This window comes from Papio anubis, chromosome 17 (genome assembly GCF_008728515.1).
Source record: "Papio anubis isolate 15944 chromosome 17, Panubis1.0, whole genome shotgun sequence".
NCBI lineage: Eukaryota > Metazoa > Chordata > Mammalia > Primates > Cercopithecidae > Papio > Papio anubis.
In genome coordinates this window covers 22862624-22886921 of record NC_044992.1, presented here as the reverse complement: position 1 = coordinate 22886921, position 24298 = coordinate 22862624, and the positions used below count along the sequence as shown (strand labels likewise).

At 41.2% G+C, this 24298-nt stretch overlaps 1 protein-coding gene across 4 annotated transcripts in view; it reads left to right on the top strand.

The window, feature by feature from the left end:
* Positions 1-24298, top strand: part of SSH2 (slingshot protein phosphatase 2) — a 303694-nt gene that overhangs the window by 58493 nt on the left and 220903 nt on the right. The window contains exon 2 of one of the 4 annotated variants that reach the window (XM_003912550.4): positions 20655-20735. The exons of the other annotated variants lie outside the window; for them this stretch is intronic. Coding sequence (XP_003912599.2) covers positions 20655-20735 — 81 coding nt within the window. The remainder of the gene's footprint in view (positions 1-20654; positions 20736-24298) is intronic. 4 annotated transcript variants of the gene reach the window in all.

Here is a 24298-nt window from a genome sequence, read left to right as displayed (position 1 = left end):
GGAGGCATTCCTTGATCACTGAAGCCCCTAGATTACTAAGATCCCCCTTTAGCTTTTGGGAATTTCTCACCCCAGTGGTTCTCATGACACCTCCCAATTATGGTTTAGTAGGTAAGACCCCTTGTATTGACCATCTCTCTGGAATCTGTTCCTTGAAGCAATTTCTGAATTCATCTCCAAAATCCTTTTCCTAAGATGGAAACTAGTTTAGAGAAATGTTCATTTCTTTGAGAAACATCTCTCTTTAGACGCTCTCACTCCTCTGTTCTCTGGCTCTGGGGCATTGCTATTTTGTGGCTAGAATTTTTTGAAACATTTCTACTCTTATCCCTTTGCTTATTTCCTGACATTGCTCAACCTGTAATCAGCTCTGAGCTACCTCTATTAGCATTCCATAAAGTCCCACTTTTCTAGGTTATTTTCCATGATGCTGGATGAGAGGGACTGAAAAGTCTGCCTGTTTTTCTCCCCATCCAGGGGAATGGGGAGGATTCTGCAGGCCCATGACCAATATGTGACAGAGCTTCTTCCAAGTATTCTCTGGTGGGAACTGAATATTTTTTTTTTGAGATGGAGTCTTGCTCTGTTGCCCAGGCTGGAACACAGTGGCGCGATCTCGGCACACTGCAACCTCTTCCTCCCAGGTTCAAGCAATTCTCCTGCCTCAGCCTCCCAAGAAGTTGGGACTACAGGCGCACACTGCCACACCCAGCTAATTTTTTGTATTTTAGTAGAGATGGGGTTTCACCTTGTTGCCCAGGCTCCTTTCAAACTCCTGAGTTCAGGCAATCTGCCCTTCTCGGCCTCCCAAAGTGCTAGAATTACAGGCATGAGCCACCGCACCCAGCTGGAACTAAATTTTATGTGAGTACCTTGTCTTCTGCCTCCATTACGGTTCCCAAGGCGCTTGGCAACCTCACTATGGTGTTGGCTACTGAAATGTGAGTGACCGAGAAGAAAGGCAGACTAGGACAAAATTGGGCTTCTCTCATCTTTAACAATTTTATGGATTTAAGGATCTTGAGGGGTAGGTACTACCTCCGCTGTACCCAAAATTGACTGAGTTTTTAGTACATGTCAAGGGTTTAGATCAGGGAAGAAGAGCCCTAGAGAGTTATTCTGGTGATATTCTTCTCAGATAGTTTTAATCATTGGCATAACTGTTTCTCCAAAGAATAGGGAATGAATCTCTGAAAGATTATACCTGAGGTTTACAAGCTTTCACTTAGTTCCTTCTAGGCAGCTTCTCTCATCATAGTGCACTTAATCAGTTAGAATACAAAAATGACCTTGCTACAGTGTGAGGACATCTTGTGGTCAGAATGCTATATAGGAAATTAATTACAAATACAAGACCATCACTCACTTTACCCCCAGTTCAGCCTGGTAGATCTTAATTTTAGATATCTCTAGCCTTCCTTGATATCAATCTAAGTTCCTCTTCTAATACTAGAGCTAAATCTTTCAGCTCTTATTTATTAAAGAAGGAATAGAGCTCTTTACTAGCGAGGAAATAGGCTCTTTTCACAATCATCTGACACCTACCTTGGTAGTCTAAGTAACAGCGATCTTTCTGAACTTGTCTTTCTTTCCTGGCATACATCCCCAGACAAATGTTCAAGGGATGCTTTTCTCTCCTTTCTTACTCAGTGTTTTCTTTTCTTCAAATGCCTTTCTGAAGTTCCTTAGTTTCTCTAAAATAGCTGCCTTTTGCTCTTCAAACCTTCATTCTGTAAGGAAATAGCAGAACTCCACCTCTTTGCACACATGCAGTGATCATATTACATGATACACACCTTAGCATCTCTAAAACCTAATATACTTTCATAGCCCAGGTCCCAAATCAAGCTACACAGATTTTTTTTGTTAAGTGTTTGTGTGGCTGGGGCTGGGGGAAGTTGATGGTTGTATTTAAATCACAGATAGCTCTCATATATTGGTCTGAGGAGGGAAATAAATAACTAGAATGCTACAGTTTTAAAAACTGTAAAAATAATATGTAAGGTGATTTACAAGTGAATGGAGGTCAAAAGAACTACGTGCTTTCAGTATACACAGAATTAACCTTGCAGTATCTCCTTGTTTTGCCAGCCTACTGTTACCTCATGAAGTTGACAGGACTGATCTTTTAAAAACTCCTACACAGGGCTAGATACGTTGGCTCATGCCTATAATCCCAGCACTCTGGGATGGGGCAGGAAGATCATTTGAGCCGAAGAGTTTGAAATCAGCCTGGGCAACAGGGAGACCCCATTTCTGCAAAAAAAAAAAAAAATCAAAAAATTAGCTGGGCATAGTGGCACATGGCCTGTAGTTTTAGCTACTCAGGAGACTGAGGTGGAAGGATCGTATGAGCCCTGGTGATGTAGTTTGCAGTGAGCCAATATGGCGCCACTGCACTCCAGCCTAGGCAACAGAGCGAGACCCTGTCTCTAAAAATAAAAATAAAATAAATAAAACTCCTACACAGAACAGGAGGGAAATAGGCAGCTAACTTGTTAATAGCAGAAGCCTAACTAAAAATGGAAAATAATATAATACTTGGTTTGCCTAAGGAGAGACAAACCAGCCTCTCTATGAATTACATTTCAATTCTCCTTGGCCATTTAATTGGCAACTAGACACATAACTCTAAACTCACAAAACTCTTTTTTGTGTCCTGATATTCTAGGTCTAGAAGTTCTGAGATGCTGTTGCCATTTTTTTTCTCATTGTTCTTTTCATGGGTTTTCTGACAGGAGTGAACATCTACCACTGGCTCCTTGGCTTTTCCCTGTCTTTATAAACTTGTTTATTAACTTGTTCTTTTTTGTGGATGATTACTTCTCAGAATCTGTCATAGTACCTAACTTAGTGTGCATTTTACACTATATAGGTGTTGATCAAATACAAGTAGCAGCCTTCTATGTAAACCGAATAACCTGTACATATGAACGACTGCTTTTGCATCTCACTGGAGATAACCTCACTTTGCTTTTGGTAGTTTTGGTATCAGTTGCTAGTTTAGGAATCTAAGCATTGGTTAGGAATGTTTCTCTGAGAAAACATAATTCAATATCTACATATAAATTTCTAAATGATCTTTGTACTATTTCCAATTAATTGATTTTTCTAAACTGGTTTCACATTCTTCCAGCATAGTCTCCTTTGTTTCCTTATTTCTTTTCTTTTTTTTTTTTTTGAGATGGAGTTTCACTCTGCCACCTAGGCTGGAGTACAGTGGCACGATCTAGGCTCACTGAAGCCTCCGCCTCCTGAGTTCAAGTGATTCTCCTGCCTCAGCCTCCTGAGTAGCTGGGACTACAAGGTGCCCGCCACCATGCCTGGCTAATTTTTTGTATTTTTAGTGGAAACAGGGTTTCACCATGTTGACCAGGCTGGTCTGGAACTCCTGACCTCAGGTGATCCGCCCGCCTCAGCCTCCCAAAGTGCTGAGATAACAGGCGTGAGCCTCCACGTTCGGCCTGCTCCCTTATTTCTGATATTTGTAAATTTATTGTTCTTCATCTTCTAGTAGTCTTTAGAAGACACTAATTTTTAATTAATCACAATTAGACTTTGTTCCAGGTCCCATTGCTATTTTCTCTTCAGCTTCAACTATCTCTGTCTTTCATAGGTTAAATTATGAAACCAAACCCCATTTGGGTTCAGTGAAATCTGTGATAGGAATTAAGGTCAGCAAAGTCTTCTTCCCTTTCAAGGAATGATTTTTTAGAGTATTTCTGATTTCCTCTTGGTATCCATGATTCTTCTTTAAACTAGGGTTAGAAGTTCCTTAGAGCCCTGACAAATGATACAGTGCATGTTTACTCTCAGCAAATTATCTGCCAGGGAGAGGTTGAATCCCAAGTCCTCCCTGTTTATTTTACAGACTGGACAGGAAACTGGGTTGTAAAGCTTTCCTACTGGGGATCTCTAATTTCCAAATTGAGTTTAAACTGCTGATTCTTTTTCTTACCTCCAAGCTCTAATGTTAAAATAAATGTTATCTTTCCACACAGCAGCAGTGATTTAATTGTGGTACTGTATTAATCTTAAGTTGCAGAAATTACTTCATACTTATTTTAATTGTAGACTTACCATTTTAGAATATTAAGTCTGTTTTTGTATCTGAGTCAAGTATGTATAATAGAGAAGACGTTTATCTCTTATTTCAACTTAGTTGTAGAGAAACTGTTTCTTCAGTGCCTGGAGAAGTCATTGGAAGTTGGAGACCCACTGCCTATTTTCATAGGAATGATAGGATTCCACCATTCTAGTTTTAATGCAGTGATTTAAGTGCTATATACAGAAGCAAATGCTTTGGACCAGTGGTTCTGAAACTTTAATTTATATCTGAATTACCTGGAGGGCTTGTGAAAAACACATTTCTGGGTGCTACACCAGATTTTTATTTGGTAGATCGGGGTGGGGCCCAAGAATTTGCATTTCTAGCAAGTTGTCAGGTGATTCTGCTGGTCTGGAGACCACACTGAGAATCACTGCTTAGAGGATTTTTTTCTCTCATTTCAGAAACATGCCCTTTTAGGAAAGCTGATTATATTAGAAAAAGAGAAGGGAAAAAATACAAACACAAACAAACAAACAAAACTACCTCAAGGAGAGGACAGGGTTTATTGTTGTTGTTTTTTTTTTTTTTTTTTTGAGACGGAGTCTCGCTCTGCCGCCCAGGCTGGAGTGCAGTGGCCGGATCTCAGCTCACTGCAAGCTCCGCCTCCCGGGTTCACGCCATTCTCCTGCCTCAGCCTCCCGAGTAGCTGGGACTACAGGCGCCCGCCACTGCGCCCGGCTAGTTTTTTGTATTTTTTAGTAGAGACGGGGTTTCACCGTGTTAGCCAGGATGGTCTCGATCTCCTGACCTTGTGATCCGCCCGTCTCGGCCTCCCAAAGTGCTGGGATTACAGGCTTGAGCCACCGCGCCCGGCCTGTTGTTTTTTTTTAAGTAAATATTCAGATTATCTCTGTGTGAGGGTGTGAATTTGCAGCTGCAAGTAATGTGGCATTTGTATGGGATCTGAGATGTGATCAAGTGAACATTCAAAGAATGATAAGCAAAATGTTTAAATCTTATCACTGTTAGTTGCAATAGAAGACTTAGAAGGACAAGGAGAGATACTGTGAAAAAGTATGAGTATATCTATAAGAGCCTGAATTAAAATCTCTATATCTACCCTGCCACTTAGACTTCATTCATATGAATTTGGAGTGTGTAACCTTACTGGGTTGTTTTAGTATTTTATTGATTGATTGATTGATTGAGATGGAGTTTTACTCTTGTTGCCCAAGCTGGAGTGCAGTGGCACAGTCTCGGCTCACTGCAACCTCTGCCTCCTGGGTTCAAGCAATTCTCCTGCCTCAGCCTCCTGAGTAGCTGGGATTACAGGTGCCCGCCATCACACCCAGCTAACTTTTTGCATTTTTAGTAGAGATGGGGTTTCATCATGGTGGCCAGGGTGGTCTCGAACTCCTGACCTCAGGTGATCCACCCAACTCCGCCTCCCAAAGTGCAGGGGTTACAGGCGTGAGCCACTGCGCCCAGCCTAGTATTGAATGAGATAAGAAATCTGAAATGCTTTACTTATGGTACCTGTCCATCAAAGTTACTTTCATAGAAGCTGGCCTCCTCAGTTGCTTTTGTACACTCAAGAATCTTTTCAAAGTTTAAGGGTGATAAATTTTATCCAAAGTAATTACTCATAAAATAATTGGATTCCAACAATTACACCCCTGTGCATACTATAGAAGTGCAGACATAGAAGATGTGGGCCTTATTCTCCAAGCACACAAAATCTACTTATAGATTTAGGATTCTTTCTTTTGAAAGTACCAGAACACCACATTAAAAGTGGTATAATTTTTAAGATGAGAAGGCCAGGAGCAAGGCAGTTATAGACTTGATACAGTGATTAATGCAGTTGTCAAGGTTCTGAGTTCTGTCTGTCTGCTCTACCATCTTCAACTTACTTCCTTTTGTCCTTGGGCCTCTCTTTTTGAGGTCACAAAATGGCTGTCACAGCTCTAGATATCAGATCTGCATAACTGCATCCAAAGGCATAGGAAGGGCAATCTGTTTTCTCAAATCTCCTTTGTCAAGGTGGAAAACTTTTCCCACAAGCCCACAGCAGACTTGCCCTTAAGCCTTGGAGACCAGGATTAGGATATATGACTGTTCTGGGCTTCAGGGAGGCTAAGCTGAAAAGGCATTGTCAGCCTGAGTACTGGGACTGGTAGGTAAAAGAGGTTAGAGATGACTGTTGGGTAGACAACAGAAACTGCCACAGGAAGACAAGACTATCCACAGATTAGAGAACAGTTCTGGGCAATTTGTCATTAGGCTGAATTGTGTGCTCTAGACCAGGAATTGAAAATCTTTTTTTTTTTTTTTTTTGTTAAGGGCCAGTTATTAAATATTTCAGGCCTCACCTAAAGATGTCAAAAGCCACATACAGTCTCTGTTGCACATTCTTTGTCCTTTTTTTTTAAAAAAAAAAAAAGAAAAGAAAAAAAAAACTTTTTAAAATGCAAAAGCCATTCTTAGCTTGCTGGCCATATAAAAACAGGCCATGGGACACATTTGGCCCACAGGCTATAGTTTGCCAACCCCTGCCTACCCAAGGAAGGTTCAGAAGGGAGCTCCTACTTTAGTGGGACTGAAGTCATCATTTTGAAGCCTCCTGAAATTCTGGGATTTGACTGGTGCTTTGAAGGATGGGTGAGATTCGGACTGAGAGATGTGTTCCTTCTGAAGGGCACAGTGAGTGGAGAAACAAGCCTATGATGCTTACCATAACACAGTTGTATGTTACGTGCAATGAGTGAAGAGCAGCAATACCTTTGCAAATGAAATAGGCTAACTGCAGGCCAGAGTTACGGAGTAATGTGGCATGAGTATCTTGACTCTCTTAGGCACTGACAGGCCAAGCTGCTAAGAGGCTCTGAGAAATGAAGATGCTCTTTTGGCTTAAAGCTTCCATGTTGATCTGGAGCCCAAGGGAGGCAGTGTTTCATGTAACAATTGGTTCTTCCAGTAGGAGCTGTTACTACCATTACTAATTAAGGAACAAATATCATGTGTTCAGGGGAGTGAAGACTGTTGGTCTCTTAATTATACCTATATACAAAGATTATAACTTGTCTTCACTTTATGTTATTTTTATAGCATCAAGGAAGAATCGCAACAACTAATACTAAGTCACTTATTCATTGAACATTTATTGAATGTTTACCTTGTGCCAGGCCCTGGCAATGTAAGTTGAGAAGCTCATAGTCCAGAGGGGAATAAAGAACCTGTATAGCAATAATTACAGTAGTGAGTTAAGAGTTAGAAAATGTGTGCACAGGGAACTGTGGATGCCTAGAAGAAGGAACCACTCAATTTATTCTCATTTAAGTTTTCATATTGACTCAGTTAAATTCAGTAACCACAGATTGTACCCCTAATACTAGACAATTTGCAAATCTGTACCATTTATCACAAAAAAAGCCTATGTAAAATACTATGAGTGGGTTAAATCCAAATCATCACCTCTCCAGAAAAAGCTATTTCAAACCTTCTGTGGCTGATATTAAGTTTTACAATCCTCTTTATGTGCAAAGTATATAACTATAGTGTTGTATTTCCCATTGCACTTAATTAACTTTTTGCTTCCCAGTTTATTGGTGTAAATATTGGATTCTAGAAAACAATTGTTTCCCCCCAGTAAAGCTTTCAAAGAAGAAGATTATGGGCCTGGCACGCTGGCTCATGCCTATAGCACTTTGGGAGGCCCAGGCAGGCGGATCATGAGGTCAAGATTTCAAGACCAGCCTGGCCAACATAGCGAAACCTTGTCTCTACTAAAAATACAAAGCCGAGCATGGTGGCAGGCGCCTGTAGTTCCAGCTACTTGGGAGGTTAAGGCGGGAGAATCGCTTGAACCCGGCAGTCAGAGGTTGCAGTGAGCCGAGATCGTGCCACTGCACTCTAGCCTGGACAGCACAGAGAGACTGTCTCAAGAAAAAAAAGAAGAAGAAGATTATGGTGGTGGGCAGAATAATGGCCCCCAGTAGAGTCCTCATTCTAATCAGCTGTGAACCTGTAAATATGTTAACATAGTAAAGGAGGAATTAAGGTTGCTAATCATGTATAACTTTAAAATAGGAAGATTACCCTGGATTATCAGGGCAGGATGCAACATAATCAGTCACAAAGGCTGTTAAAGTAGAAGAGGGACACCCAAAACTATAAAAACCTTGGAAGACAACATAGGCAGTACCATTCTGGACATCGGAACAGGCAAAGATTTTATGACAGATGCCAAAAGCAATTGTGAAGAAGCAAAAGTTGACTCTAATTAAACTAAAGAGCTTCTGCACAGCAAAAGAAACTATCAACAGAGTGAACAGACAACCTGTAGAATGGGAAAAAATGTTTACAAACTATGCATCTGACAAAGGTCTGATATCCAGCATCTATAAGGAACTTAAACAAATATACAAGAAAAAAAACAAAAAACTCCATTTAAAAGTGGGCCAAAGGGCCAGACACGGTGGCTCACACCTGTAATCCCAGCACTTTGGGAGGCTGAGGCGGGAGGATCACTTGAGGCCAGGAATTCAAGAGTGGTCTGGCCAGCATGGTGAAACCTGTCTCTACTAAAAATACAAAAATTAGCTGGGCATCATGTCACACGCCTATAATCCCAGCTATTCGGGAGGCTGAAGCACGAGAATTGCTTGAACCTGGGAGGCAGATGTTGCAGTGAGCTGAGATCCTGCCACTGCACTCCAGCCTGGGGGACAGAGCAAGACTCTATCTCAAAAAAAAAAAAGAAAAAAAGTGGTCAAAGGAGACTGAGCACAGTAGCTCACAGCTGTAATCCCAGCACTGTGGGAGGCCAAGGCGAGTGGATCACTTGAGGTCAGTAGTTCCTGACCAGCCTGGCCAACATGGCGAAACCCTGTCCGTACTAAAAATACAAAAATTAGCTGGGCATGGTGGCACGCTCCTGTAATCACGGTGGCTGAAGCAAGAGAATTGCTTGAACCCAGGATGCAGAGGTTGCAGTGAGCTGAGACTGCGCCACTGGGCTCCATCCTGGCTGATAGAGTGAGACTCTGTCTCAAAAAAAAAAAGTGAGCAAAGGACATGAAGAGACATGTTTCAAAAGAAGACGTACATGTTGCCAACAATCATATGAAAAAAAGCTCAATGATCACTGATCATTAGAGAAATGCAAATCAAAACCGTAGCGAGATAACCATCTCACAGCAGTCAGAATGGCTATTATTAAAAAGTCAAGAAATAACAAATGCTGAGGAGATTGTGGAGAAAATGTAATGCTTATACACTGTTAGTGGGAGTGTAAATTAGTTCAACCATTGTGGAAAGTAGTGTGGCAATTCCTCAAAGAGCTAAAAACAGAACTGCCAGCAGGGTGGCTCACGCCTATAATCCCAGCATTTTGAGAGGCCAAGGCCAGTGGATCACCTGAGGTCAGGAGTTCAAAACCAGCCCGGTCAACATGGTGAAACCCTGTCTCTACTCAAAATACAAAAAATTAGATGGGCTTGGTGGTGGGCGCCTATAATCCCAGCTACTCAGGAGGTTGAGGCAGGAGAATCGCTTGAACTCAGGAGGTGAAGGTTACAGTGAGCCAAGGTCGCGCCGTTGCACTTGAGCCTAGAAAACAAAAGCGAAACTCTGTCTCAAAAACAAAAACAAAAACAAAAAAACAGAGCTACCATTCGACCCAGCAATCCCATTACTGGATATATACGCAAAGGAATATAAATCATTCCATCATAATGACATATGCATGTATATTTTCATTGCAGCCCTATTTTCAACAGGAAAGATGTGGAATCAACCTAAATGCCCATCAGTGATAGACTGGATAAAGAAAATGTGGTACATATACACCACGAAATACTATGAAGCCATAAAAAGAAAAAAAACAAGATCATGTCATTTGCAGGAACATGGATGGAGCTGGATGCTATTACCCTTAGTAAACTAACATAAGAACAGACAACCAAATAACACATGTTCTTATAAGTGGAAGCTAAATGATGAGAACACATGGACACATAGAGAGGAACACAGACACCAGGGCCTACCAGAGAGTGGAGGGTGCAAAGGAGGGGATCAGGAAAAATAACTAATGAGTCCTAGGCTTAATACCTGGATGATGAAATAATCTGTAAAGCAAACCCCTGTGACATGAGTTTATTCATATAACAAACCTGCACACGTACCCGGGAACTTAAAAGTTAAAAAAACAAAAAGAAAAAAAAGTGGAAGAGGAACCCAGGAAAGGAAGTCAGATTGATGCGATAGGAGAAGAACTCAATCCACCTTTACCGATATTGAAGATAGAAGAAGGGGGCCATGAGCCGAAGAATGCAGACAGCCATTAGATGCCAGAAAAGGCAAAGAAATTGATTCTCCTAAAAATAGTTAGGGCTACCATAACAAGTATAAGCCATTTAAACAGACTGATCGCTTAAATAACAAATATTTATTTTCTCATAGAGTTGCAGGCTGAAAGTCAAATACCAATGTGTTGGAAAGGGTTGATTTCTTCTGAGGCTGACCTTCTTGGCCTGTAGAAGGCTGTCCTCTCCCTCTGTTTTCACATGGTCTTTCCTCTGGGTGGTATCTGCGTCCTAATCTCTTTTATTTATTTATTTATTTATTTAGAGACAGGATCTTGCTCTGTCTTCTAGGCTAAAATGCAGTGGTGTGATCATAGCTCACTGTAAACTTGAACTGCTGGGCTCAAGCAATCCTCTGCCTCAACCTCCCAAGTAGCTAGGACTACAGGCATGCCTAGCTATTTTGTTTTTATTTTTATTTTTTTTGTAGAGATGGCGTTTTGCTATGTTGCCCAGGCTGGTCTCAATCTCCTGACTTAAAGTGATTCTCTTGCCTTGGCCTCTCAAAGTGCTGGGATTATAGGCATGAGCCACTACGTGTGGCCCTAATCTCTTTTTATGAGAATATGAGTCATATTGGATTAGGGCCCACCTATATTGGACTAGGGCCCACCTATATTGGAACCACCCCTAGGTTACTAAACCTCATTTTAACTTGATTACTCTTTAAAGGCTCTGTCTCCAAATACAACCACATCTTGAGGTACTGGGGATTGAAAAACATATGAATTTTGAGGGACACAATTTAGCCTGTAACACTCCCCTAGATCCTACAGAAGGAACACAGGTCTGCCAACTGTTTTATTTTAGGACTCCTTGCCTCTAGACTGTAACATAATAAATGTATGTTGTTTAAATCATCAAGTTTGTGGTAATTTGTTACAGCATATTAGAAAATGAATTTAATTGTAAGTAACTTGAATCTATTAGTAGGAGACTGATTAACTGAACTGTGGAACATCTCTACAATGAAATGTTATGCAGCGATCAGAAACAATGAAATGAATGTCTTAATAGACAAATGGATAAACAAAATGTCATATATGTGTGCAATGGAATATTATGCAGGCTTAGAAAGGAAGGAAATTCTGACACATGCTACAACATGCATGTATCTTGAGGACATTATGCTAAGGAAGATAACTCAGTCAAAGACAAATACTGTATGATTCCGCTTATATGAATTATCTAGACCAGTCAAAACTCATAGAAACAAAGTGAATGGTAGTTGTTAAGGGCTGGAATAAGGGGAAATGAAGAGTTGTTTGATGGATATAGATTCAGTTCTTTGAGATGAAAAAGCTTTAGAGATTGACTGTACAACAACATGAATATATACTGAACTGTACAGTTAACAATAGTTAAGATGGGCCTGGGTGTGATGGCTTATGCCAACACTTTGGGAGACCAAGGCAGGAGAATCTTTTGAGCCCAGGAGTTTGAAACCTTCCTGGGAAACATAGTGAGACCCCCATCTGTACAAAAAACTTTTTAAATTACCTGGGTGTGGTAATTTTTAGTTTCAGCAACTAGGGAGGCTGAGATGGGAGGATCGCTTGAGCCTGAGAGATCCAGGCTTCAGTGAGCCATGATCACGCCACTGTACTTCAACCTGGGTGGCAGCAAGACTCTGTCTCAAAAACATCAGTTAAGATGGTTGATATGGTTTGGCTGTGTCCCCACCCAAATCTCATCTTGAATTCCCACATGTTGTGGGAGGGAAACTCCAGTGGGAGGTAACTGAATCATGTGGGCAAGTCTTTCCCATGCTGTTTTCATGATAGTGAATAAGTCTCATGAGATCTGATGGTTTTAAAGAGAGGTGTTCCTCTGCACAAGCTCTCTCTCTTTACCTGCTGCCATACATACAAGATGTGACTTGCTTTTTCTTGCCTTCTGCTGTGATTTTGAGGCTTCCCCAGCCATGGAACTGTAAGCCCAATTAAACCTCTTTCTTTTGTAAATTGCCCAGTTTCGGGTATGTCTTTGTCAACAGCGTGAAAACGGACTAATGCAGTAAATTGGTACCAGTAGAATGCTGAAATAAGTTAAGACTTTGGGGGACTGTTGGGAAGGCATTATTGGTTTTGAAATGTGAGGACATGAGATTTGGGAGGGCCAGGGGTGGAATGATATGGTTTGGCTGCGTCCGGACCCAAATCTTGAATTCCCATGTGTTGTGGGAGGGACCTGGTGGAAGGTAATTGAATCATGGGTGAATTTTATGTTGTGTTATTTTTTATGTTACGTAGTTTTTAAAAAATAGTGAAACAAAGATACTAAGTTTAAAAGGAAAGGGCAGAAAAATAGGTGCAGTGTGCTTTCATTTGTGTATTTTGGAGAAAGAACATCTACACACACAATGCTTGTATATACACAGAATAATCCTGAAAGGATTCCTTAGGAGCTGGCATAGTGATTACTTCTAGGAATGGGTTGTAGTAGATGGGAGGACTGGAATGGAGGAAGACTTAAAAATACTCTTTGACACCTTCTTAGTTGTTTACCACATACATGTGTTACATACTAAAATAATTGTTTTGGGGGGTTTTGTTTGTTTGTTTTTGTTTTTTGAGACAGAGTCTCACTCTGTTGCCCAAGCTGGAATGCAGTGGCGGGATCACAGCTTACTGCAGCCTCAACCTCCTGGGCTCAAACGGTCCTCCCACCTCAGCCTCTTGCGTATCTGGGACTATAAGCATGCACCACCAAGCCCAGCTATAATAGAGGTCTTTTAATGCATCATTAAAATATCACAAACAGGTCTTAGCAACCATACAGTATCTTGTTTCTATAGCTGGACAACTCTTAGATCTTATTCATCAGCCTGCTAAACTGTTCCTCTTTCAGTGACATACAGATCATCTGAAAGTTTTCTGTTATCCTTGTTTTTAACTGTTACGGATTGCTAAATCAAAGCAGTTGAATTTGAAACAAACTCAATGTCATTTCCTCCAAAGATTAATACATTTTTCTGGACTTAAAATAACTGAGTAAGCAATACCTGGCCTCATCTAAACCCTCCAGATATATTTTTCACCCACGAAACTGTGGATTTCAGCAAAAGACCCATGCTCCTGGATAACTAAGTTGATGGGGAAAGGAGCATGCACAGACCTCATCTTGTAATGGAAGCCCAGTGTAACACCCTTGATCATGTTCTGTACACGATTACAAACAGTGCAAGCAGTAGCCACTTCCTTTCTATTTCCCAATCATTTGTCAACCTAGCACCTCTTCTTTTCCAAGGAGAATGCATCCTACATGGTTGTGATTGATGTTCCTCCCTAACTTCCTCTGAGGATCTTCAGAATAACTGTGCATCCTTTCAGAGTGATGTCTGCATTTTCTGGAATGTCAGTAGTCTTATTGCCAAGAATGGTCTTCATTCTCTTAGTAGATACAGCAAAGAACTGAAATAATTGTTTTTAAATGTATAATTTCAGCTGAGACTTTAGAGAATTGTCTTAGTTGGATCAGATGTAGACGATGAAATTGCTTTGTCAATCCATTTATACCTAAATGCCAGGGTATGTCGTGGCCTTTAAAGGATTAAAAGCTTTTACTCCCAAAGTTGCTGGACTTTGGGGTATAAATATATTTTATTGTTTGATGCCTGATAGTATATTTTTCTTTTTATTTTTTGAGGCAGGATCTCACTCTGTTGTGCAGGCTGGAGTGAAGTGGCGTGATCTCGGCTCACTGCAGCCTCAACTTCCTGAGCTCAGGCGATCCTCCGACCTCAGCCCCCTGAGTAGATGGGACCACAGGTGCATGCCACCACACCCAGCTAATTTTTTGTAGTTTTAGTAGAGAACGGGGTTTTACCAGTGTTGCCCAGGCTGGGCTCAAACTCCTGGGCTCAGTGATCTGCCTGCTTCAGCATCCCAAATTGTTGGGATTACAGACATGGGCCACCAGGACCGGCCTATGTCTGATAGTACATTTTCAAAGTCCCTAGTTTCTTTAAGTACAGCTGCAATGTATTCACTTAGAACCACAAAAAAGAAAAGAAAAGAAAAGCGAGGATGAAAGATGGAAAAAAAAAAGGAAAGAGGAAAGAAATAGTAAATGTTCTCTGCCTCTTAAAACCATATAATCTATAACAAGAATAGAGTACAAGAGACTTAACAGGGTAACAGGTTTTGACTCTGTGGGATTATTTCTTCATTTTGTTTTGTTTTGTTTTTGATATGGAGTCTTGCTCTGTCTCCCAGGCTGGAGTGCAATGGCACAGTCTGAGCTCACTGCAACCTCTGCCTCCCGGGTTCAAGTGATTCTCCTGCCTCCGCCTCCCGAGTAGCTGGGATTACAGGCACCTGCCACCACACCCAGCTAATTTTGTATTTCTGGTAGAGATGGGGTTTTGCCATGTTGGCCAGGCTGGTCTCGAACTCCTGACCTCACGTGATCCACCCGCTTTGGCCTCCCAAAGTGCTGGGAGTACAGGTGTGAGCTACCATGCCCGGCCTCTTGCGGTATTATTTCTTAAGACTTCTGCTTATAAATTGTTAGGTAACTGCATACGTTAGATTTTAACACTCTTGAAAACCTCTTTCTTAGTACATGAGTTCTTGCATCATACAGTCCATATAAAAATTGCAACTTTATTACTATAATTGTTCCTTAGAAGCTGTTGTGGATTGAAACTTCTTGTTATGTGCAGGTGTTTTTCTTACCAACAATCTTAACCCCTGTGTTTGTCCACACAATACTTAGCCAAAGGGACATGTTTCCACAAAGTCATATCCTATCTTTGTTGTTTTTGCGTCCCCATAAAAAGCAAAAAACTGTTTTTGTAACCTGTTCAGTTACCTTTCCCTTTTTGTTTGGTGTTTTACCTTAGCTATTAATAATTCAGCACCCAGAAAAGTGCTTAGTACACAGTAGGGGTACAATAAATGGAAATCAATGACTCATTGTGAGCTCAGTTGTTTCCAGGTTATGTAGGGAATATGATTTCATCTTTAAGAATGAAAAACACTTAAGACTTGATGTAAGCAAAATTTCCCTTGAAGACAAAAGTTTCTTTGAAAGAAAATTTTAACCCAAATGTATAAGCCTTTTACATCTAGGAAGGAGATTAATATTATTATAGTAATATTTATTATTATTATAAGCAGCAGTAATAAATAGTAATAAAATATTAATAATAATTTATTATTATTAGAAGCAACATCAGAAGCTAAGTTATTCTAAGTGCTTTTTTTAATTACTTTTTTTTTGGGTAGAGACAGGTGTCTTGCTATGTTGTGCAGGCTGAACTTGAACTCCCAGGCTCAAGTCCTCCCACATCAGCCTCCAGAGCGGCAGAGTATCTAGATGCACATGTTACCACACCTGGCTCTAAGTCTCTGAATGTTTTTCTTATGTTATCTCTCATACAATCTTTCCAACAACCCTAATAGATAGATGTTATTGTTGTGCCCATTTTTATGGATGAGGAAATCGAGCTCAAAGAAATTAAGGAATGTACTCAAAATCACACTGCTAGTAAGTGGCAGAACCAGGATATGAACTCAGTTTAGTTAAGATTTGGGCTTGATACTTCCAATGCAAGAATATGAGCTTGACTTTGTCCTCCTCAAAATTCCTGCCAAAAGGACATTCAAAAGAAGAAAATAAAGAAAAGAGAATTGGTATCTGTACTACAAACTGGGGAAGATCACCACCCTCATGCTAGAAGAAACATTGAGGGAATTTACAATATGACATTCAGGCAATGAGATTGAGGTAAAGGCCTACCACTGAGAGGTGCTATATATAATTAAGCCCACCTACGCTGGGCGCGGTGGCTCATGCCTGTAATCCCAGAACTTTGGGAGGCCGAGGTGGGCGGATCACAAGGTCAGGAGATGGAGACCATCCTTGTCAACATGGTGAAACCCTGTCTCTACTGAAAATACAAAAATTAGCCAGTCGTTGTGGTGCACACCTGTAGTCCTGGCTACTGCGGAGGCTGAGGCAGGAGAATACTTGAACCCGGGAACTGGAGGCCGCAGTGAGCAGAGATCGCGCCACCGCACTCCAGCGTGGGCAACAGAGAGAGAGAGACTCCAGGGGAAAAAAATATATATATCTGCAGTGAATTAAGGCTGCATTTTGTATTCCTAGCTTACTAAAAATGTTTGAAACCAGAAATGACTATTTTATCAAATGCTTTTTAGCATCTATTTAAATAATCGTGTAGTTTAGTAGAGGTCCTAAATATTAATTTGTCCTTGCAATCTTGGAATAAGCCCATATAGTCATGAGAAAGACTGTTCACTCTGCAGAACCTGGAAAGAATTCAGGAATTAGAATTACGAGGTATTGGCCAGGTGTGGTGGCTCATGCCTGTAATCCCAGCACTTTGGGAGGCCTAGGTGGGCGGATCATGAGGTGAGGAGATAGAGACCATCCTGGCTAACACAGTGAAACCCCATCTCTACTAAAAATACAAAAAATTAGTGTGCATGGTGGCGGGTGCCTGTAGTCCCAGCTACTTGGGAGGCTGAGGCAGGAAAATCGCTTGAACCCAGGAGGCGGAGGTTGCAGTGATCCAAGATTGTACCACTGCACTCTAGCCTGGTTGACAGAGGGAGATGCTGTCTCCAAAAAAAAAAAAAAAAAGAATTACCAGGTCTCAGAGGCAGGGAAATGAACTTGACCTTTGTCCTTTGTCTTCCTTTAGGTTTCTCAGAATTTAATTTAGAACTAAATATGTTGGTTGCAAGTAAACACTTGTTCCATGAACCCATTATGTTGTAATGCCATCAGCCCACTTTAATGGATACCTTGTATCTTAATGAATTGTTTCAATTAATAAATATATACATATAAAGTCTTAAAATAACTTTAGGAATGCAAGTGTGTTCTTGAAAGGTCATTTTGGTTTTTTTTTTTTCTTTGAGACAGAGTGTCGATCTGTCACCCAGTCTGGTGGCGTGATCTTGGCTCACTGCAACCTTCACTTCCCGAGTTCAGGTGATTCTTCTGTCAGCCTCCCCAGTAGCTGGGATTACAGTTGAGCACCACCACACCTGGCTAATTTTTGTATTTTTAGTAGAGATGGATTTTCAACATGTTGGGCAGGCTGATCTCGAACTCCTGACCTCAGGTGGTCCACCCACCTCGGCCTCCCAAAGTGCTGGGATTATAGGTATGAGCCACCGTGCCCAGCCAAAAGGTGATTTTGAAAGAGCTAGTGTGGACATCTTAAATATTTATAAGAAAGAAAGCTGCAACATCTTAACTAGTGTACTTTGGTTTAATTTATACTTTTCTCTCTTCAGGTTTGTTTTGTTTTGTTTTGGAGACAGAATCTAGCTCTGTTGCCCAGGCCAGATAGCAGTGGCACAATTATGGCTCACTTGAAGGCTTAAACTCCAAAACTCAAGTGATCCTCCCACCTCAGCCTCCCAACTAGCCAGGCCTACAGAGGTGTGCCACTACACCTGGCTGATTATTATTATTATTTTTTTTGTCATGAAGATGGGGTCTTACTATGTTGCCCAGGCAGGTTTCCAACTCCTGGGCTCAAGCTCTCTCCAGTTTTTATTATTATTATTTATTATTATTTTTTTTTTGAGATGGAGTTTCCCTCTAGTTGCCCAGGCTGGAGTGCTATGGCATGATCTCGGCTCACTGTAACCTCCACCACCTGGGTTCAAGCGATTCTCCTGCCTCAGCCTCCAGAGTAGCTGGGATTACAGGTGCCCACGACCACACCCAGGTAATTTTTTGTATTTTCAGTAGAGACAGGGTTTTACCATGTTGGCCAGGCTGGTCTTTAACTCCTGACCTCAGGTGATCCACCCACCTCCCAAAGTGTTGGGATTACAGGTGTGAGCCACCATGCCTGGCCTCTCTTCAGTTTTTATACTGTAACAGTGACAAGCCACTTTTGATGTGCTTAGTATTATCTATATTTTTATCTGTTGTGGTATGAGACCTTGGGAAGACTGAAAGCAGCTCTGATCTCTACCATTTTAATTCTTTCGAATATTTATTATTAAGCCTTTAGCTTTCCTAATACGAGTTCCAGAAGTCTTCAAATATTTTATATATTTTTTTAAGCTAGATGGAGTGTAAATGTTCTTATTTTCCCCCCTCCAAAATATAAGAGAACAAGAATTAAAAAGACTTTGCATTTGTAGGATTTTTAACAATTATTTTTGTTTGTTTGTTTGTTTGTTTTTTGAGATGGAGTCTCACTCTGTAGCCCAGGCTGGAGTGCAGTGGCGTGATCTCACCTCACTGCAACCTCTGCCTCCCAGGTTCACGCCATTCTCCTGCCTCAGCCTCCGGAGTAGCTGGGACTACAGGCACCCGCTACCATGCCCGGCTAATTTTTTGTATTTTTAGTAGAGACGGGGTTTCACCGTGTTAGCCAGGATGGTCTCGATCTCCTGACCTCGTGATCCGCCTGCCTTGGCCTCCCAAAGTGCTGGGATTACAGGCATGAGCCCCTGAGCCCGGCCAACAATGATTTTAAATATTTGGTTATTTCTGATTATTTTCTAAAAGAGGAAGTGAGAGGGATAATGCCAGATGAGACTTGGTTTTAAGACAGAAAACTAAAAGTGGATAAAGGATCAGACTAGAAAAAAAAAAAATGAGAAGAAAGTAAACCAGGAGCAAGGCCGTTATCAGAAAGAGTAACTCTGAACTTTACTTTCTTTCATTTAAGTTTATTTGTACTCTAAAACTCTTATCTCTAAGGGTATACTTCAGATGAAACACAGCTCTACCTGTGAAAAATTAAAGTAGGAATCAACTAGGATAGCCATAGAGTAGTTATAAGTTTCAGCCACTGGTAGTGAGAAGTTTTAATGATGTAAACCTATGCATCAATGATCCATGTAGGGATAACTCAGTTTTCAGCTGCTGTTAGCTAAACAGCAAACATTTGAATAGAATCTAATGGGTCAGAGTTGGAGCCTTTTCTGTTCCCTTTTTTGAGTTGTTAGTCATAGGGAGAAATACTCCTATGTTACCAGCTAATTATTTCACTCCTTTGTCTTATTTTCCTTGTCTGTCTTCTGGACAGATTTTTAGAGACATTAGAGAACAGAAGAAAAGGTTTTAAATTGTTTTCTGGCCTCTGTTGGGGAACTTGGGTAGGGCATGTCTCCTGGCTCTTTTTTTTTTTTTTTTTTTTTGAGATGGAGTTTTGCACTGTCACCCAGGCTGGAATGCAATGGCATGATCTCAGCTCACTGAAACCTGCACCCCCTGGGTTCATGCGATTCTCCTGCCTCAGCCTCCCCAGTAGCTGGGATTACAGGCGCACACTGCCACGCCTGCCATATATATATATATATATATATATTTTTTTTTTTTTTTTAGTAAAGACGGGGTTTCACTATGTTGACCAGGCTGGTCTCAAACTCCTAACCTCAGGTGATCTGCCCACCTCAGCCTCCCAAAGTGCTGGGATTAACAGGTGTGAGCCACTCTTCCCGGCCTGTCTCTTGGCTCATATAAACACTTGGCAGCAGAGGGCTAATGAGGCTAGGCTAAGAGTTAGATCCCCTAATCAGGCCCTATGCTATATTCTATAGCCTATCTCTAAAGAAATACATCAAATGCATCAAATACGTCCAAAGATACGAAGATAAATGAACATAAATCTATCCCCAGTCTGAGAAGAGTTAAGAGTACATACTATAAAGGATTAGCAGCACCATCTTTTTTTTTTTTTTTTTTTTCAGACGGAGTCTCACTCTGTCACCCAGGCTGGAGTGCAGTGGGGTGATCTTGGCTCACTGCAAGCTCAGCCTCCCGGGTTCACGCCATTGTCCTGCCTCAGCCCCCCGAGTAGCTGGGACTACAGGTGCCGGCCACCACGCCTGGCTAATTTTTTGTAGTTTTAGTAGAGACGAGGTTTCACCGTGTTAGCCAGGATGGTCTTGACCTCCTGACCTCGTGATCCGCCCGCCTCGGCCTCCCAAAGTGCTGGGATTACAGGCCTAAGCCACTGCGCCCAGAAAAAAGATGTGCTTTACAGAAAAAGATGTGCTGGATCTTTCCCCAAATTGGGAAACCATAGGAAATGCTTCTGTTGATCAAGCATTCCTCAGTCAACTAACCAGTCACCTTCTTGGCGGTATTCTCTCAAAATAGCCATCAGTAATCAGAATTGCAGCTTCTCACCTGTGAGCTAACACCACTGACTCTGATTTCAGCTTGCTTTTCCCCTTGTGCTTATGGGCCCATTCGTTTGGATCTCTGAAATGATCTTGTTTGTATTACAGAGCTCTCATTTGGAAGACAGTGAATCAGCAGCATTACTTTGCTGTGAATGTGAAGAATCAGAAATCTTTAGTGATTCCAATGTACGTAGGTATATGTTTTTATACAGACTTTGGTGATTCAAGTAAAATCTTCTTGGGTAAATTTGGCTATTAAATGCAACTGATATAGTGCCTATTCTTTTATCTTTTGACCCCATTCAGCCAAATAGTCTGGGAAGGCAAATAGGTGGCTTGGAATAAGTGTGTATATAAACAGTATGGTACATTTATATGCATAATGCCATGGCAATGACCACTCAAAACTTATTTATTGAAGCAGAAAAAAAATGTAGCATCTTGGAACCTTGACTGAGTTTCCTTCAATAAAGAATGACTGTTGTTGTGGGATTTTTTTTCCCCTCATGTACACATTTTTTTAATGGTCAATAGTATTATTCTTTTCCCTGTGGCAACTGCTTGGTATTGGTGCTGCCACAGGGCCTTTATTCCTCACATACATGGGCCTCACATGTCTTAGCTATTGATAATGTTAAGCCAAATAGTATTATAATCACTGGACTGGAAACTCAACCTGATCATCTTAAATGTGGAACTCTATCTAACTACATTTCATGAGATGTTATAAATTTTACTTACCCCGTCTAACCTCCAGCATACTTACCCACAGAGTCAGGCTGAAGTTAGAGAACAACTTAAATTGACTTATTTTTGTGTGTTGCAATGAGCAGTGAGATTAGTCTGGAAATTCTCAGTATATCCTGAGATATAAGTGAACTTCCCCCGAGTATTGAATGGCCTAGTAGGACAGGCCAAATTGGGGCTTAGCCCAGGAGGGTTCTTAGTTTCACCAGGAAAGAAATCAAGGGCAAGCCAGTGGTGTTAGACAGCAATCTTTTATTGAACAGTACTGCTCCTGGTGGAACAGCACTAACTCATAGGTAGTGTACCCAGAGTCTGCAACGTGTGGGCTCTTGGCAACTGTATTTATACTCACTTATACCTACTTTCAGTTACATGTAAATTAAGGGCAGGTTAATGCAAATTGAGGGGTGGGTTATTTAGAACTTTCTAGGAAAGGGGCAGTAACTTCTGGGTCATTGCCATGGCATTTGTAAACTGTCATGGTGCTGGTGGGAGTGTCCATGCTAATGAGCAATGAGGGCAGCCAGGGATTGCCCTTGTCACAATTTGCTGGTTTTGGCCAGTTTCTTCACCTTATCCCATCTGGAACAGATCCTACTTTGTTCAGCAGTGTTGTGACCGGAAAACAAGTTCTGCTGGACTCTTGCCTCATTAGTTCATACACATCGTTCTGCCTTAAAGGGGTATTAGAAGTATTTTGGAAGGACGTGAAGGGAAGAGTTGTGGGTCAGGAAAACTAAACTGTCATTTAGATCACTGTCTCCTATTGAGCCCCCCCTAATAAAACATGAGGGGGTTGGCTACAAAAATGCAGACACCGTCCCAGTTATATTAATGAAAATTAGAAATAGAGAGGACCAGCTCTTTGTGAGAGGCCCTGGTCTCTGCCTTCTGCTTCTCCTTTCAGCGCAGATACCTGACGTTTTTATCTGTTTGCATCTCACTGGCTCTAAGTTGAAGACTTGGTGACAACCTGATTTTTTTTAAGGTGTACTGCCCTTCACTGCGAAGCTTGTGCAGATTAGGGATGGCACTATGAGGAAAGACTTTATTCAAGCATATTTTTGGACTGTTATACCCATAGGAGACTGGGCTGCTCTTGGAATTTTCCCCCATTTTAGGAGAGGTTCAAGATGTCCTTGTATCAAACTGAAGTTTAGAAACATAGCAAAACTTTTTCCCACTTGGACATTTTTTTTCTGTGTCTTGCTATAGAATGAATCCTACTTCACAAATTTAAAAAAATATAGTTTATATAAACTGAATTATAACACATTTCAAAACTGTATTGTTTTTTACAGATTTGATTGTTTTCTATAATTTTACTTGACTTGATCTCTTCCAACAAGTAGCTGTGACTAAAACTAGATTCTAAAAACCTTGACCATAAAAAATGAATTCTGTCAGTATCAGGATATTTATTGCTCATAGTAGCACTCCATAAATATTGTTGAAGTTTCACTAATGGAAACTATCTCTTGAAGTAAGATGTGTCTCTCAAGTATATCACCATAGTACTACCTGCACTGAGGCTGGCTTCCTCATCTTCATGTCACAGTGAATGCAGTTACCATTTCAGGACCTCATTCACCTATTTATTTACGCAATTGCACTTCATTCAGTGTTGATGAATCTGGAATGGCATGAGTTAAGTTATTGTGATTCATTAATAGCTGGAGTGGTGCTCATTTTCTTAGTGCTTGCAAACATTAACTGATGAATCCATGTGAACACTTATTATCAGTATTTTGCAGATGACAAACTGAGGGTGAAAGGTTATAATCCTTGTCCAGTGTTGTGTGATAAGCAGGGGCAGTGCTGACGTCAAATCTCAGCAGATAGCCATCATGAGCTCATCACCAGTGGGCAGCCTCATTGATGGAATATGTGCCAGTCTCCTTATGTGGTATCCTATAAGATTTACTTTGTTCAGGCCGGGCACGGTGGCTCATGCCTGTAATCCCAGCTCTTTGGGAGGTCAAGGTGTGCAGATCGCTTGAGGTCAAGAGTTCGAGAAAGCCTGGCCAACGTGGTGAAACCCCGTCTCTACTAAAAATACAAAAGCTGGGTGTGGTGGTGTATGTATGTAGTCCCAGCTACTTGGGAGGCCAAGGCAGGAGAATTGCTTGAACCAAGGAGGTGGAGGTTGCAGTGAACCAAGATCGCACTACTGCACTCCAGCCTGGGCAACAGAGCAAGACTCCATCTCAAATATATATATATATTTTGTTCAGTTTGCAGTGGAGTCCTCTGGACTTATTATACTGGCATACTGTTTTGGCTGATTTTGTCTGAAAGAGACTAGTACATGGGAATCTACATGAAGAATATTTTCATGAAGTTGGACACATGTGGGGAAAAGGAAACTTTAGTTTTAATGGTTTTTCTCCCTTAGAAACAATTAGTTGGGGCCAGGCACAGTGGCTCATGTCTGTAATCCCAACGCTTTGGGAGGCCAAGGCAAAAGGATCACTTGAGCCCAGGAGTTCGAGAGCAGCCTGGGAAATACAGCGAGACCCTGTCTCTACAAAAAAATAAAACAATTAGCCAGGCATGGTGGCACATACTTGTAGTCCTAGCTACTTGGGAGGCTAAGGTGGGAGGATACGCCGTTGCACTCCAGCCTGGACAACAGAGCCAGACTCTGTCTCCAAAAAAAAAGAGAAACAATTAGTTAGGTATATGTATTTACAGAATACTCTGGGTTGCTTTATTGTATTGCCAAGCCTTTCATTCATTTAAGTCAGATTCGTTGTGTCTTTTCCTCAAGAGGCAAGAGTTGTTTCATGTACTTGGCTGACTTTTTAAAGGTGTTAGATCCTCCTCCTGTTTTGTTTGTTCAGGGAGTATTTCCCACACTTTTTTTTTTCCCTTTTCTCACTTCCCTGTTCCCACCCCCATGTCAAATGGAATTGAAGACCTTCTTCCTAATTTGAAGGCTTAACCTTGGGGGTGGGGTGAGGGGGCAGTTATCTGCAGAGCAAAATGATTGAAATCTCCAC